Source organism: Squalius cephalus (genome assembly GCF_949319135.1).
Source record: "Squalius cephalus genome assembly, chromosome: 22".
In the NCBI taxonomy this organism is placed as follows: domain Eukaryota; kingdom Metazoa; phylum Chordata; class Actinopteri; order Cypriniformes; family Leuciscidae; genus Squalius; species Squalius cephalus.
The window spans coordinates 23,980,198-23,996,112 of NC_137143.1; the positions used below are offsets into that span (position 1 = coordinate 23,980,198).

The window sequence follows — 15,915 nt, forward strand, 5'->3', positions numbered from 1 at the left end:
CCAAATGAGATGAATCATAAGACAGTAAAGGAGAAAGGCATTTGAAGTTGCAGAAGAGAAACACAGTCCGATTCTGAGGCCCAGGAGCACAGCTGTATCTGTTGAGAATAACATTATTTTATTTGTATACTTAGTAAAGCAAGTGAATAATCGTCCTGCAATTCAAGATAAATATTAGTTTGGTTCGGTTTTAAAACTTGCTTAGTGACTATTGTTAGCTTTCTGATTCTCTTAAAAGCATTAAGATTGCATTTTATATTTGGTTATCTGATTTAAATATATATTTTTTTAACTCCATGCCATTTTCATCACTTGTCTTTGTCATTTTCTGCTATTGATCCAGATCAGAATATTGCTTTTTGTATGTAGAACTAAACAACTAGACAGTAAAAGAAAGAACAATTTAAAGTTGTATCTAGGTCTAGGTCAGTGGAGACTTTTTTGTTTATTTATTAATTTATTAATTTAACAATAGTCGATTACAAGGGGACTTTGACATCATTGTTCTCCCTTAATGGGGCCGTTTCAGTTCCAGAGACACCAAATTATATCTTGAATACAATTAATTTCAAAACATTGTTTTACAGAGCTTCTAAGGTTTGAACACAGAATAGAGGAAGAAATCCACATGAGATGTAATATAATTTGGCAAAAGATTTTTTCCCCATCCAGTTCTGGTCCCATTGAGCCTTATCAAAATCCATGAAACTGCTCCACCCTTTCCCTATTTTTCAACCACATAATTAATTACCACACGATACCAGAGTAAAGGCCTACTTAATAAAGTTAATTACATTCTATCCTGTATGATACAACCTTAAAATGTTTTTGTTTTGATGAGGACAAAATAATCTTATTTTCAGAGCCCAAATAGCTATCAACATTAACTCTTTCCCCGCCATTGAGGAAAATTTCTGTCATTTATGAGACAACGCTTCCCTGCCATTAACGGAAATTTCCGGCTTTCCGTGTTTTCACTGTTATAAGGTAGGGGGCACTATTACACATCTTCTGAAAGAGTACTGAATATCCTGATCAAAACACAGGCGAAGAAGAGGCAGAAACAAGCGATATAATGCAATCGCATTTAATTGCATTCAAATAATGCAATAATCATGCAAAATTAAACAGCATATCAATCAAAACTGCCTATGTTACCGAATTAAATGTCGACCCAGGACAAGATATAGGACTGTAAAGCTTTGGGGGTGTTGATGGGCTCGATCAACTCTATGTTTTGATCAACATTCTGAAACTGACCCAGACGTAGTCTTTGACAAAAAAATGCATTTTTCTCAGTTTTTTTCCCCAAATGTTGCTTTTTATGAAACTTACCCACATTCAAGTGTTGATTAAAAAAAAGATTGCACAAAGCTAGAATAAATTGATGTTTGTTTGTTTTATAAAGCAAAGGCTCTTCTTTCTTTTGATATAGAAAGAGGCATGTTCAGATATTCATACAACAAAATATTCTGGGTGGGGAAAGAGTTAATAACAAAAAGAAAAGAGTACCACACTAAAATAATCTCTGACGCAATTTAGAAATAATGTGACCTTTTTTGTAAAGTTTTACCTTATTTATAACATTTTCTATATTTATGTCCCTTATTTTGACTGTGCACCTGCCATAATCTCAAAAAGATTCAAAATTACTGATGATAATGTGAGAATCAGGAAGATCGCAGTTAACAGACTGTTTACCTGAACAAACAAAAAGCACTTATCTTTTTGACAGCAAAAAGTTTTAGAAACACATTTATTTCTAAATATATTCACATGCTATTGAAAATGTGGAAAATACTGTCAAACATTGCAAGTGAGAATCAACCTTTATATCTCTGAATAAGTTGTCTTTCACACATCCAAAAGAACCGGCTCATTCGCTATTGAGGACGACACAAATCAAGCCACATTCAACCACCAACTCAGATTTGAAACTCCTTTGAAAAATATTATTGCAAGAGCCTCATCAGCCTCCCAGACATCCAGGAACCTTTGACAAAGATCTTTTCAGCTCTAATTTAACTGCTGTTTCTTGGCTCATGTCGCTTGTCTGCATTAGCGGGTCTACCTGGGTGTTTGATGAGGAAGCGCAGGCTGTCTTGTGTGAATGAATGGCAGTGGATTGGCTGGTAATGAGAGGCGGAGCGGCGGGTTGAACCCTCCTTGGGACTTGCACTCATGGGTTTTGTGCTAATGAAGGCCAGAGCTGGTCAGCCCTAGTGCTCAGCAATGTGACTCTTCAGGTAGGGAGGTGGAAATCATTTTTACACCACATGCCTATCACGCTGGGCTCTTAATTGCTGAAGATGGGGGTAAGATAGATCCGGAATACATTACGGAGCGCCCACAGAGCGTGATTAATGGGCTCATGGGATTTTCACAAACTGCTGCTTGAACTCAAGCGGAGCTGGTGTGGATGACATTCATAAGGTTGAGGTGTGTGAGCCGTAAAAAACACCACTGACTTCAATGAAAAGACTCAAAGTTATAGGGTCTTTGCACTCTATACACCCTATACACAATCACTGTACAAACAGTGAATAAGAGTCGTTTTAAACCTGTATGAATTTCTTCTGTGAAATACAAAAGCAGATATTTAAAAAAAAATCATACATTTCAAGTAGGGGTAAAGTGTTGTTTCACCTTCATTGAATGGACAAAACATGGTTCTCTTACACAGGACAAAAAAAGTCATCTAGATTTGGAACAACGTGATGGCGATTAAATTATGACAATTTTGGGTAAACTATCTCTTAGGTTTATGCACAAATTATCTTCTACTGTTTTGATAAAAGAATCCATATAAAGTCAACAATGACATTGAGATTGAAATTGTCAATTGAACAACCAATTCAATAGCACAAAGACCTGTTATTGCTGGGTACGTCAAAATGGTTTGAAGGAACAATAGCCACTTTTCCACTGTCGGGGCAGTGCGAGCCAGGGCTAACAACGTGCCGGGCGAGGCCAATAGCCTCGAACCTCAAGCACAGATCCCAAAATCAAGTTGTGTTTCCACTGTCAGGCCAGTAGCCCCGCAGCACTGCCCTAAAACCCACCCTTAACACACCTCCATAGAACAACGTCACACAACTCCACTGTTTCACCAGCTGACTGAAAACTAGTTTCACAAACTAGTAGATCGCAAAATGAGCATGACAGAAGCGAACGCTTGGTCTTTACTTAAAGACTTGAGATTCCAGCATCGATATTTGACCAATATTTTACAGTAAAAAATGTTACAGTGACAGTAATTTATTCATTTGTGTCAGGAGTGCACATCAATCATGCTGAATCAAACTGGTATTTACCATTTCATATAAAAAGAGAACACATACTTATTCGCTTGCCCCTTAACTCCATTAAGGCTTTTTAAAGACTTACACATTTAGAAAAATATTGCTAAAATATCATATATTAACGTCACATTTCTTTAGAAAGAAAGACTAAACATTTCTATGAATTATGTGATCTGATGAGGTTTGAGTGATCTCTTCTGTCTCTCTAAACTGTTACAGGAGTTTTTATGTATACGAGTTAACCAGAGTGCATGTTTTGTTGCATTAGTCCAGTGTCAACAAAGGCACAGGGAAGAGACAGATAAGACATTAAACTAAATAAATACATGATTACAATCATATATGATTCTGCAAGCAGTCTCTGATATTTTCCATAAACATGTGTATTTACTATCGCAATGGTTAGCATAAGTAGCCTTTTGCATCGCATATAAATATATTTCTGCTTCATCCAGTGATCAGAATCCCCATCGGATCACATGGAGGTTATTTTTAAACACTCGCTGGTGTCTAAAAGTGAGTTTTGAGCTGAATTTCTTTTTTAAATGTCTTAAATGTTGATTTAGCTGGCAGCCAGATATAAAAACATGGGAAATGAGCAGAGGTGTTGACGGACTCCTGACTCAGGTAAACTCCGCCTCTGTTCATGGCCACTCCTCAAGCACCAGTTGGCTCGCTTTGGACTAAGGTACTCAACGGTAGGGCTGAACGATATTCTGTTTTAACATCGACATCGCGATGTGCGAATGAGCGATAGTCACATCGCCGGAACATGCGATGTGAAGGGTAACGTTAGTAGTACCCATAAGAGAACGGTAGCACACAGTAAACACGAGTTTGTTGTATGGCTTTTTGCTGGGGTGACATACGCGTTCTGCGTGCCTGCACAGTGATTGGTTCGCTGTGCCGCAGCTCACCGCGCTCACAGCCAACATTCAAAAATGCGCGACGAAGAGGATCCGCCGCAAAAAAAAGTCAAAATCAGCTATTTGGGACTAGCCTATTTCGTCTACAAAAAGGAGGATGTTGACCAAAAAGAGGTAGGCTACTTTGCTGGAGTGTTATAAAGTTGTGGATGGTTGTCTTTTTTAAACGTTTATTTTTCGTGTTCGCATTTATGAGGAAAAAACAATGTTACGTGATATTACGGACGCGACCGTTATGAAAGCGACACTAAAAGACTGCTTTAAAACTTTCACAGAGACCTCAAACAGAAAGCACAAAGCCTTTCTTTAAAACGAATTTCGTTTTGTATTAATTGTATCTTAATTTTAATCAGTATTTCATTATCCAATTTCCTGGATTTAATAATGATTAATTAAATATAGCAGCCAGCGCCTGAACCCGAGATTAAGCTATGATCCATGAACCAAAACTCAGCGTAAAAGGTAGCCTACTCGCCTCACACACCTAAAAAAAAAAAAAAAAAAGAAAGAAAGAAATATATCTATTATCTACAGAAATCTCTACTTTTAAACAGAACCATTAAAAAAAATATAGCTATATTTAATCTGTATGAAAAGTGCATTTCTCCTGATCACTGCTGCGAAGATCGCGAGTCAGTAGCCTATATTGTCAACTTCATCTTTACAGAAAACACTTGTTTATTAATAAACAATTAAAATGTCTCATTGTAATATTTTACATATTATTAATCATTACTTTTGCTGGGTCTAGGTGCCGTTTACATGAACACGTCACTGAATCAGCACAGAAAACATAATTTTTCAGGTCCTAGAACCCGGAGAACGTTAGGTCCTGCGTAGAACGTTCACCGAATTCTGAGAGAAATATGTTTCTGGAATAAAATATTAAGTGGCCTTTTTGTTACTTGTAATGAAGCTTGCATGAAAGAAACTGTTCGCCAACTGGATATGCCTCCTCCGCATTATTGCCGTAAGCTACTTGATAAAGTGGTCGGGACAAAATCGACCATGGCAAAAAAAGTCTTAGGGACATCTCTCAACTGTAAATGATGCCTATTATAAACAGCATGTGTTTGTGTATAACATTGCCAGGGACTCACCGATGGAGCTGGTTTGCCTCCTTTGGCAATGCAGACCAGAGTGAGGTTCTGGGCCTGGTAGCGGCTGAATGGTGCTGGCGTGTTCTCTGCCACCACTGAGATGTTGTTGGGTGGAGCTGTGGGATAGAGAAAGACATTGATAAACATTCTGCAGGGCCCTATGAAATCTCTTTTTTTTTTTTTTTTTTTTTTTAGTTAAATGTTTTTTTTTTTTTTACTAAATTCAGGATTCAGTTTTTTTCCTGTTTTAATTTTTCTGGATTCCGTTTTAGATTAAAATTTTAGTAATCCAAAATAATGTATAATCTACTGAAATTATGAAATTTATACAATTTAACAAAAAAGGACCTAAAAAATCCGTTTTATTTTTTTTCCCCAATTTCTGTGTAATTAAAATTTTTCTGAATTCAATTTTAATGGTTTAGTTAAATGTTACATTTTTACATTTTAATACAACTTTATTCCAAACAGGCGGTAATTGAATGAATGCACAAGACAATTAAATTAAATGAATCTTTTAAAATTTAATTAAATGAACTGATACTGTACAATCTATTGTATATTCTGAGTACATTATATTGTACATAGAATTTCTGTAATTTATTGTAATAGATTTTTGACAATTTATTCAAGTTAAACCAAACTTTTATTTGAAATTAAATTCTTGTTAAGTGAACTCTCAGAACAGCTCTGGAGATCTCTGGAGAGTGAAGTTCATGGAGCGTCTTCGTATAGTGAGTCGGCAGACACGGAAAACAACACAAGCATCACACGTGTTTAAGTATGTGCAGTTTAAGTATGTGCGAAACTGCCACGTTCATTCACACAGACACATAGAACAAGCAGGCTTCAGATTTAAATATCAGTCTTATTGCGGTTTAATATTCAAAGACACTAGTCCATATTGCATTTTGATTAATTGTACAGCCCTACTTTTGATTTCTTCATCTAAAATTTGCCAAATTCTGTGACATCCCACATTATACAGTAAATTCCATTTGTATAAATGATTCTGAACTGCATTTCAGAGCTGCATTTCCTTAATGACATGCATAGTTATTCCCTATTAAGTGTCTGAACACTAAATCTCCATACCAGCTTTAACATTCTTTGGTCTTTGAAACAGATTCTGAAATCTTGTGTATATCTAATGCACTTTCAAGTGGAGATGTGGTTGTGCATGGTTGGGGGTTTTGGAGCATGTCAGCGTAGCTTTATTCTGTCAATGGGAGCCCGACTTCTCATATGGGCCAGTTCAGAGTAAAGAAGCAGTGTTGTACAGAAAACTCTTAAGGCAAAAGAGGAAGGAAGCGGAAGTCTGGAAGATGAGAGGATCGTGGTGGGGCCACAGGGAGTTTCAAAGCTGGGTTTCTTAGTCTGCGAAGACTCTGACCCATCGCATTGAAATGAGATACAACCACCTACGATGCAGAACCGCAAATGTACGGTCCTCGGGGTGCTGTTATAGTGCTCGGCATTCCAGCAGCTATCTGAAACATAAAAAGCACCGGTCATAAAAGCTGTGTGTGAGAAACCGGAGTTGTTTAAGACGATGTGCGAAGCTTTATGCATATAATATCAACCAACTCCTGCCAAGCTCCACTGGGGAGCCATACGAGCATGTCATGACATCGGAAAAGCAGGAGCGTATATCTTGACCGCCTGTGGGGATCCATGGGGAAGACAAAGACGGACTTCCTGGTACTTAATGTAGAAAGGATATGACGCTGGAAGGCTAGAAAACAAACCCCTTCCCAGTTCTCCATTTGAATAGCTTTAATTTAAGCCAACCCGTCAGCCGGAATGAGCTGACTTTATCAGCTGTTCAGGGATGAAAAGGGGCGTGGGGGTTTATCACATCTGCATTTTTTTTTTTACAAGCACCAAGCGATTAATGATCCCCTGTCAACAAGCGTAGGTGGGCATTGACTATTCAGGCAGCTGCATTATCACATAAAACACTTCCTGCAAATTCCCTTTCACACCCTGCTGAGACAATTGGATGTTGCTTCTGCTCAGTTAGGACCAGTGTTGAGTGTTTTTATTTTATTTATTTTTTGCATGTTGAAAGGATGACAAAAGGCATGTGATATCAGCAGAGGATTAGAGTGTTAGTTCACCCCCCCAAAAATGAAAATTGTATCATAATTTATTCACCAAACAGAACACAAAAGAAAGAAAGGTCGCTTTTTCCATGCAACTGGCTTTCAAGCTTCAAAAAGGATGCAAAAGTGTTATAAAACTAAACTAAAGTGGTCTACATCATGACTGAAACCATGATAGTTTGAGGGACAAATAGACTGATCATTTTGCTCTTATTTACTGATAATTGTCCCTTCCTGAACTCAAGAACCACATCACTTTGATGCATTAATGAATCAGATGTTTTTGTGAACTGGATCAACCGGTTCATCAAAATGATCAGACTCAAGTACTTTACAAATCAGACATAACTACTTTTTCCACATATTTGTGAATGGGCACAGAGAGGTTTTCAGTAAATAATGATTCATTTTTGGTTTGCTACTTATGCATAACTACTGTATGGAATATACTTGGAATATAGCAGTTATGATACTTTTATGGAGTTTTTTTTTTTTTATCATTTTGGAACTCGAAACTCGAAGGAAATAGAAAAAGAAAAAGAAAAAGAAAAGATAGAAAGCCATACATGTTTGACAGTAGTTTCATTTTGGGTGAACTATTCCTTTAAAGAAGAGCCCTTTAGGACATCTGCTATGAATCACTTGATCAATAACCCTTGCATACTAAGCAGGCAGAGGATAAAATAAAGATGGCATATCAGGAGGCCAAGGGTAATAAAGTTTTTTCAGAGTATCACTTTAAGTCTAAATCCATGTGCCATTCTCCAATAAATGTGCAATTGAAATTAATTGATTAAAAGAAAAAGGATGGAAGAATGTGTGAAGGTTTGAGAGCTTTTGTTTCCTCACCACCTAATTGCTTATTGATGGCAGATGTATGGCAGGAAATTAACCTTAGCGAACACTATTAGCTCTCTGGGAAACTGAGACTTGTCCTAAATTGGAGAATGATATGCTGTCACTTGATATTGCGGAGGGGACTATAATACGCACCTGCACGCACAACCAGGACGCAGAACGCTGGCTCTGAATTGATGGCGTCCCAGAGCCATAAAAGAGAATGTTAAATGTTCTGTTTGTTAAATGCTCACAGTGGTCTTGATGGATGAGACCCTGTGGTGTCTGTTTATAGCAGTGGCTAGTCAAGGCTAATTAACCATGTGCTCTCACAACTGCTTCACGAAATGAGCCAAGCATACCGATACAAACCATTGCCAGTCAAAAAAATCTATTGGCCTTATCATCTGAATAAGCCAGACTAGATTTCTGCTTAACACTTTTACTAAATTCTACCTGATAATCAACACTCAATTAATCTCGATTTGATGCCAAAATGATATAAGGTTGATTGCAAACTGATTAGATATATGCTTAGCCTACTGTGCAAGGTAATTCTGATAAATTCTCTCCTGCTGTGATGGCAGGTCTCCTTTCAGTCAACAAGTTAATATGAAACAACAATTTAGACGCCGTATTACTTGTCTGTTTTTGCTCCAATGATGACGAAACCATTATGCATCTCTAAGCAACAAAGTGAGGTGGTGTTTAATTCCATGAATGAATCTCTTTTTGAACAAATCAGTTGAACAAATGATTCAATGACTCCCTCAAAGACAATGGCTAAGTAGCATACTAGAATTCTACTCTTACTATTTCTGCCATATAAATATATAGCAGATACAGTAAGAGTAGTATGCAATTTCAAATTCAACTTTTTGTGAAACAATCAGCGTTTTTGAATGAATAGGTTAAATTATTTATTTATTTATTCACTCTCTCATGAAGACAGTAACTTGCTTTGTTCTTAAATTAATATGCGTTTTTGACTCACTCATAAGTAATTTGCTGCCATCTATTGGCATAATGTTGTAACTTGCTGAACGTTACAGAAAAACCCCACCACTACAAGCCTGTGCACTTTATATTACATAAACATACATACATACATACATACATATAGTTGTATCTGCACATTAAACCGGAAGAAAGTACGGTATTTTAACATCCATGTTATAATCACAGACACAATAGGCTACTAATTGTACCGAAATAATTAGCTTTACACTTTTTAACATATGGGTGAAGGCACTGAAGAAATACATGCAATATTATCAATAAATAATACTATGGCAAATTCTTAATAAACTACAAAGGCAGTCTGGGAGTTTATCATGAGACTCATCTCAACACCACAGTTTGCGTTGGAGTTTATAAGAAATTAGAGCTGCTCTGGATGTTGTCAGTAGGGAAATCTAAAAAGCCAAGACTTTAGAATAATCCTTGATGGAATGTTTGAAACGATTCAATTCTATGGCTGGTATGCTTGGCACACAACAATACCTTGTTTAATCCTTATACAGATTAGGAATGTTGCTTGATGCGATGGAATTATGCTTTTTCACACTCAATTTGATTAAACTATCAAGGTTCTTGAGAGTTTTTTTTAAGTACATTTTTTCATTTAATTTACATTAAATTGAGACAGAAAACACATGGTATTTTCAAAGAGGAGCCCATTTTGTCAACTTCGTCACACTTGTCTCCCGTCGGTTAAGTTCTGTCTTATTTTATCAAGTTTCAACATCACAGTCAAAGAAAAAGCTGATCTATTTATAAAAAAAAACAAAAAAAAAAACAAGATTGAATGTTTATTGAATGAGTCATTTTTATTCTCAGATGATCAAGTTGGAAAATAATCACTGCTGTTGTGACCACTTGCAATTTTATTCCTGCTGTAAACAAAGCTCCAAAAGAGAAACACACTAGGAAGGTCACTATAAACCTATAGGTTTTGTTGTGATGTATATAAAATAAGAATCACCAGAGTTGGTTCACTGGTCTCCTCACTGACCCTAAAGTAAATCTTTTTCATTTCATTGCACTAGTCTCCTAAATCTGCCACAGGCACTGAGATTAAGCCTTAAACAATTCTCAATAAATCTGATTGATTGGTTGGTTGGTTGGCAGATATAGTTGTTCCTTGGTGGCTCTTAAGATGAATTATTATATGTGAATGGCACAATGTTACTGTTAACTCAAATCTGAACACGAGGACATGATGACAACAGAACTTATAACCAAAGTCAGTCCGGGCATGTTTCTGTGAACGTCCGTCTGGCAGCTGTTTAAAGTAATGTAAAGTGTGTAATTTTGTGCCAATTTTAGTTTGAAGGAATATTTCACAAAAAAAAATTCAAATTCTTCTGGAATTACATGATAGTGTTGAGTGAGAAACACCGAAATTTAAGCTGTTATTCACTGACCACTAATCTTCACCTCTAGTCTGTGAGTTGATCTCGAGAAGCGAAACGGTCCAATTCATGAACAAATCATTTAGCCGAAACAACCAATTCATTAAAAGATTCAAATGAACAATTAATTCATGATACAGACATCACTACTTTTCTGGTGAACTCTCATGGATGTGCAATATTTTCAGTTTGGTCTGTTCTTCACACAAATCTGTCTTATGAATTTAAATAAATTGAAACATAGCGCAAGGGCCATATGGACAAATTTTATAATGCACTTGTGTCCCTTCTGAAGCTTGAATATGAAGGTAAAAGAGTAGCAAAACTCGAGAGCACGTAGATGTGAATTTGAGAACTTGTACAATAAATATTCGTATAATTATCATATTGTATGCGAACATTTACACTCACAGCTCCAGTGTGAAAACCTGTAAAATAAAAATCTGACGTTAAATGTTGAAATTTGCACTCGCATACAATAGTCACAAACCTGTATTCTGAATTTGAAGCTCCAGACAAGTAGTAACAAATGTGTAAAATGCCATTCACAGAAATACAATGACAGTCACAAACTCAGGAAACACGATACAAATAAAGCGTACAGAAAAGCAATTGAGCACAGAATATGAACGCAACGCATTTAATTGTACGTTAAGCATTTTCCTCGTAAGAAACACCTCTTAAGTGTCACCGGCCCACCGGTGGGCCCAAAATCATTACATATTTAAAACAGTAATATCCTATAATAAACAAACTAATATTGACAAACTATATATCATTTGAAAGCTTACAAACTCTAGTTTTCATATTTGGTGAATGATTTCCAAAATAAATTAGAGAGGAGCTGTAATTTATCAATTTGCAACAAGAATATTTTCATATTCCTAAGGTGTGTTCAGACCTTTATTCTGAAATAGCAATGAACATGAAAAATCATGAAAGAATGGATGAAACCTCAGTTTGTTTTCATGCCAAGAGTTCAAAAGATATCATCCATTCAATTATTTTAGAAAAAAATATATTAATATGTATTTAATAACACATATGGAAATGAAGGCGCCCTTATATGGGCAGTAATGGAGTCTGGTTGTCACCTAGTGAAAATGTTTGGTACTGCGCCCAAACAAAATCTCACTGAAAGCTCATTTTTTGAGATATCAACCTAAAATTTGAAACACAACTTAGTCAGATTTTTGGCTTTGATTTTCTAGCCGTTTTAGAGTCGGCCAGGTTTTAAAAATATATATTTTATATAAAATATGAATAATTAAATTTTTTACATTGTACATTTTCATAAACACAAACTTATATAACTTTTTTTTTGTTTCACTTTCTTAATTTATTTCACTTCAACAAAAATCTGCCAAATGTCTTCTTTAAAACAAGACCAATTTTATGTCTATACTCCAAAGCATTCTTTAATTACAACCATTTAAATTCGAAATGTGCATTTTCATGTATATTTAAAAAAAGGGGGGTGACACTTAAAGGGTTAAGAAAACGCTTAATGGACCCACAGTTATAAAAATGAAAAAACACACAAATCGTTATGTAAGGGATAATGTAGAGCGAGGCGGTTGTTATAGCGAATACAACCCCAACGCGAAGCGGAGGGGTCTTGAATCAGCCTGAAGGGGGTTGTATTCGCTATAACAACCGCCACGCTCTACATTATCCCACTTATTACATGGCTACTCACTGATAATTTGATACAAAATATTGATTTAAAAAGGAGTTTATTGATTTAAAAACTATTGTATTGCTTCCGCTAAAGAAAATAGTCCGTTCCGTCTCTACGGTTAGAATCCTGCGTCCATAGCAATGCTCTGTTTTTCACGGCAACGGAGTGTTATACTTAGCAGCGGTCTGTTATCAGGAAATAACAGACTGCATTTTACATTAGAATTCAACCAAGCCATGTAATAAACATTAATAAAACACAGGCAGCAGGATTATTTGCACTGGACACAAATTTGCTTTCTTTCGTCAAATTCTGTGCTCATCTGCTTTTCTGTAGTATGCATTATTAGTATGGTGTTTACTGAGTTTGATAATATCATTTATTTCTTTTAATATCAGTCTAATGCATTAAGCCATGTTAGCGTTTCAGTGCACGCGGGTTTCGTGACATCATCGCGTACAATAGAAGTCCCATTTCATTGGCTAGGCGCCAACCAATAAAACGGCTCCTTTGAACACCCTCGTTCCCGCCCCCCTTTCTCTCTCGCCGCCACTGAGTTTCAAGTGCACAAGTTAGTTTTGCACCTAATATATTGCGAAAAGAGTAGCAAAAGTCAGGGCACGAAATTTGAAATTGCAGTGACAGATTTGAGAAGTTGCAAGTGCCTAATTGAGGTTGTACTGCGAATGTGAATGTAAGATTAAATGCGAAAAAGTTTGTGACTGTCATTGTATTTCTGTGAATGGCATTTTACACATTTGTGACTACTTGTCTGCAAAATTCAGAATACAGGTTTGTGACTATTGTCTGCGAGTGCAAATTTCAACATTTGACTTCAGATTTTTATTTTACAGGTTTTCACACTGGAACTCTGAGTGTAAATGTTTTAAAACATTTATTGTGCAAGTTCTCAAATTCACATCTACACGCTCTCTGTTTTGCTACTCTTTTACCTTCATACTTAAAAGCTTGGGTCCTCAGTTAATGTAACTGCATTATAACATCAACCAACACAGTCTTACACAACAAAAGATAGACAGTCTTACAGGTTTGGAATGCCATGAAGGTGAGCACATGATGATAAAAATGTTAATTTCTGTGTAAAATATCCCTTTAATATGCTTAGACAACAATAAGTAAGCCCTTTGTAATCAATTCTCTGAAAAGTGCAAACACTGTGCAATACCAACAAAACATTGCTCTATTTGTTTGAACATCCCAATCAGCCACACATAGCAACAGTGGCTCAACCAATGACGTGAGTTGAGGGCGGGGCTACCTGCTTGACTGACCAACAGCAAATGGGGAGATTGGTCCTTTGTAATATAACAGTAATTTTTGCGATTTCAATTGGTAATTGCACAGAAATGACAAAAAAAAAGCTCTTTATAAAAAAGCATACAATATATATTTCACCACTCCACTATCATGTTTCCAACCCATTCCCCTCTTTGAAAAAGTGTGTGAATATTCCATCCTCTCATAAGCCACACCATCAAACCACTGATCCTAATAGGAGCAGCCATGTTCTTTTTGCAGTATGATAGCCTGAAGCACCATTACATTGCTCTCTTTAAAAAATAACTGCAAATACTTTTTTTCCCTTTATTTGAGGAACAGGGACATTTATCCGAGAGTTCCCAGCAGACATATCTCGTTGGCCTGGTAATTAAAGGATTTAGTGGCCCTATGAGACAGGGAAAGGAAGGGTCTACACTTCTCACCCTCCTCTGACATCTGTTACTAAGATCTATTGGGTTCTCAGTCAAAACGCAGGGGACACCGATCAAATCTTTCTCTTTTTCAGGGGAAGTCATATACTCATAACTTTCCTAATGGATTATTTAGGTGTTTCTTTAGTGGTGAGCCACATTTTGCATCTTGAGACTAATCAGCCAGTGTTTTTAGAGGTCTTCATACATTTGAGTCTGACTACAACATAGAGGTGTCAGACTAGGTTTCATCAAACAGTTTATCAACAGTTTTAATAGGAGTAGAATAAAGGTAATGACAGATAATCACACAAAACCACTGATGCATTTGATTAAAAACCTTCCTGATTAATTCAATGAACTGCCTTAAAGAGCACTTATCAACAAGCAATCACATTATCTAACTTTGGCTGAAATTTATGCTGGCACAAATCAACAACAACATATTCAGAAATATGTGGGAAGGTTCTTCAGGTCTAACAGTCAAGAATTGGATAGGTATGACTTTTTGGGTTTTTGGGTTCAGAGATCTGGGAATTAAACAGTTACAAATATAGTCCTTCTGTATCACCACTGACATTTAACCCAAAGTTACTCAAGAGGGACTCATGAAATTAATGTATTATGAGCCGCTTGGAATTAGAAGTGAATATTAAACTATTAACCTCAGAAAATTACCTTTAAAAGTAACTACATTGTATATAATAAATACAATATTAATCATATTTTATATATAGTAGAATTTCTGAAATAAAAAATGATTTTTTTTTTTTAAATAAAGTAAAATGGAAGTTCAACTTCAAATCAAATAAAATAGAATAAAATAATAATAATCTCATCAACAACTGTTTTTTTAATGTTTAGTTTCTAAATGTCACTTTCAATGGATTTCAATGGTTATATGCTCTCGGGAGCCAATAATTCACTGTACAGAAAACACTGTGGTCAGTGCAAACCATGTTTATCCTCATTTCAGATGGTATTAAATGTAATCTGAGTCATATTTTCTTTTACCTTGCATCACATTTCTTTCATAGTTTTCCAGGATGATAGTTTCTACCAAGTGGCAGATGAATTTGCAGCTAAATACTGTTGAGTTTGATTGGGCACACGGCACTAAAGATACAGGAAGCGTTCTCATCTCCCTTTCAAAAGCTGGTAAGCCTATTTAATTTGCTACCCATGTATGATTAAATGGTTAGTCACATTTTATTATTTGCATTTAGCATTTCTTCTCCCTGCTGTGTGCAATAGTGTGAATTGCAAATGAATGCTGTAATACTATTAGGTCGATTCAAAATAATGATCAAGTCTTTTTATGTCTGCTTCTTATTGTGATATGCTTAAACTTGGACTTGTCTAGCTATGTTCTTCTTACAGATGCAGAACTTGTAAAGGCGGATTACGTATTCAAGGTCTTTTCTGCACTCCACTATGGTATGGCAAATAAAAAGGCTTCATTCTTGATGTATCCTCCCTGTGAAGCAAACACTAGCATAGGATCATCTGAACAGCAATGTATTATTCACAGTCTTGAATGACATAACCGTTCATACTTTGAAATGAGGCAGAACAGATACTTTCATTCAGTTTGAACCTAGACACACAGACTTGCTCTGAGAGACCGCAAGATTCTGCTCTGACTTTAAACTAGTCTACAGACCAAGCATCAGAAAACTCCATAACTGATTCTGAAGAAGCCAATAACATACAATGGGAAAATAGCATTGCTCTCTTTCAGATGCACTAAAAAGGTTTCAATGCCATGTACAGAAGTCAATGGTATTAATCATATCCTACGGTGTAGACAACCAGCCTGCTGATCTGTATCCATTGTG

At 36.2% G+C, this 15,915-nt stretch overlaps 1 protein-coding gene across 2 annotated transcripts in view; it reads right to left on the minus strand.

Annotated features, from left to right (window-relative positions):
* The window catches only part of igsf21a (immunoglobin superfamily, member 21a), a 234,420-nt gene that overhangs the window by 28,061 nt on the left and 190,444 nt on the right, over window positions 1-15,915 (minus strand). For both annotated transcript variants that reach the window (XM_079856815.1, XM_079856814.1), the window contains exon 5: window positions 5,329-5,444. In XM_079856815.1, coding sequence (XP_079712941.1) covers window positions 5,329-5,444 — 116 coding nt within the window. The remainder of the gene's footprint in view (window positions 1-5,328; window positions 5,445-15,915) is intronic.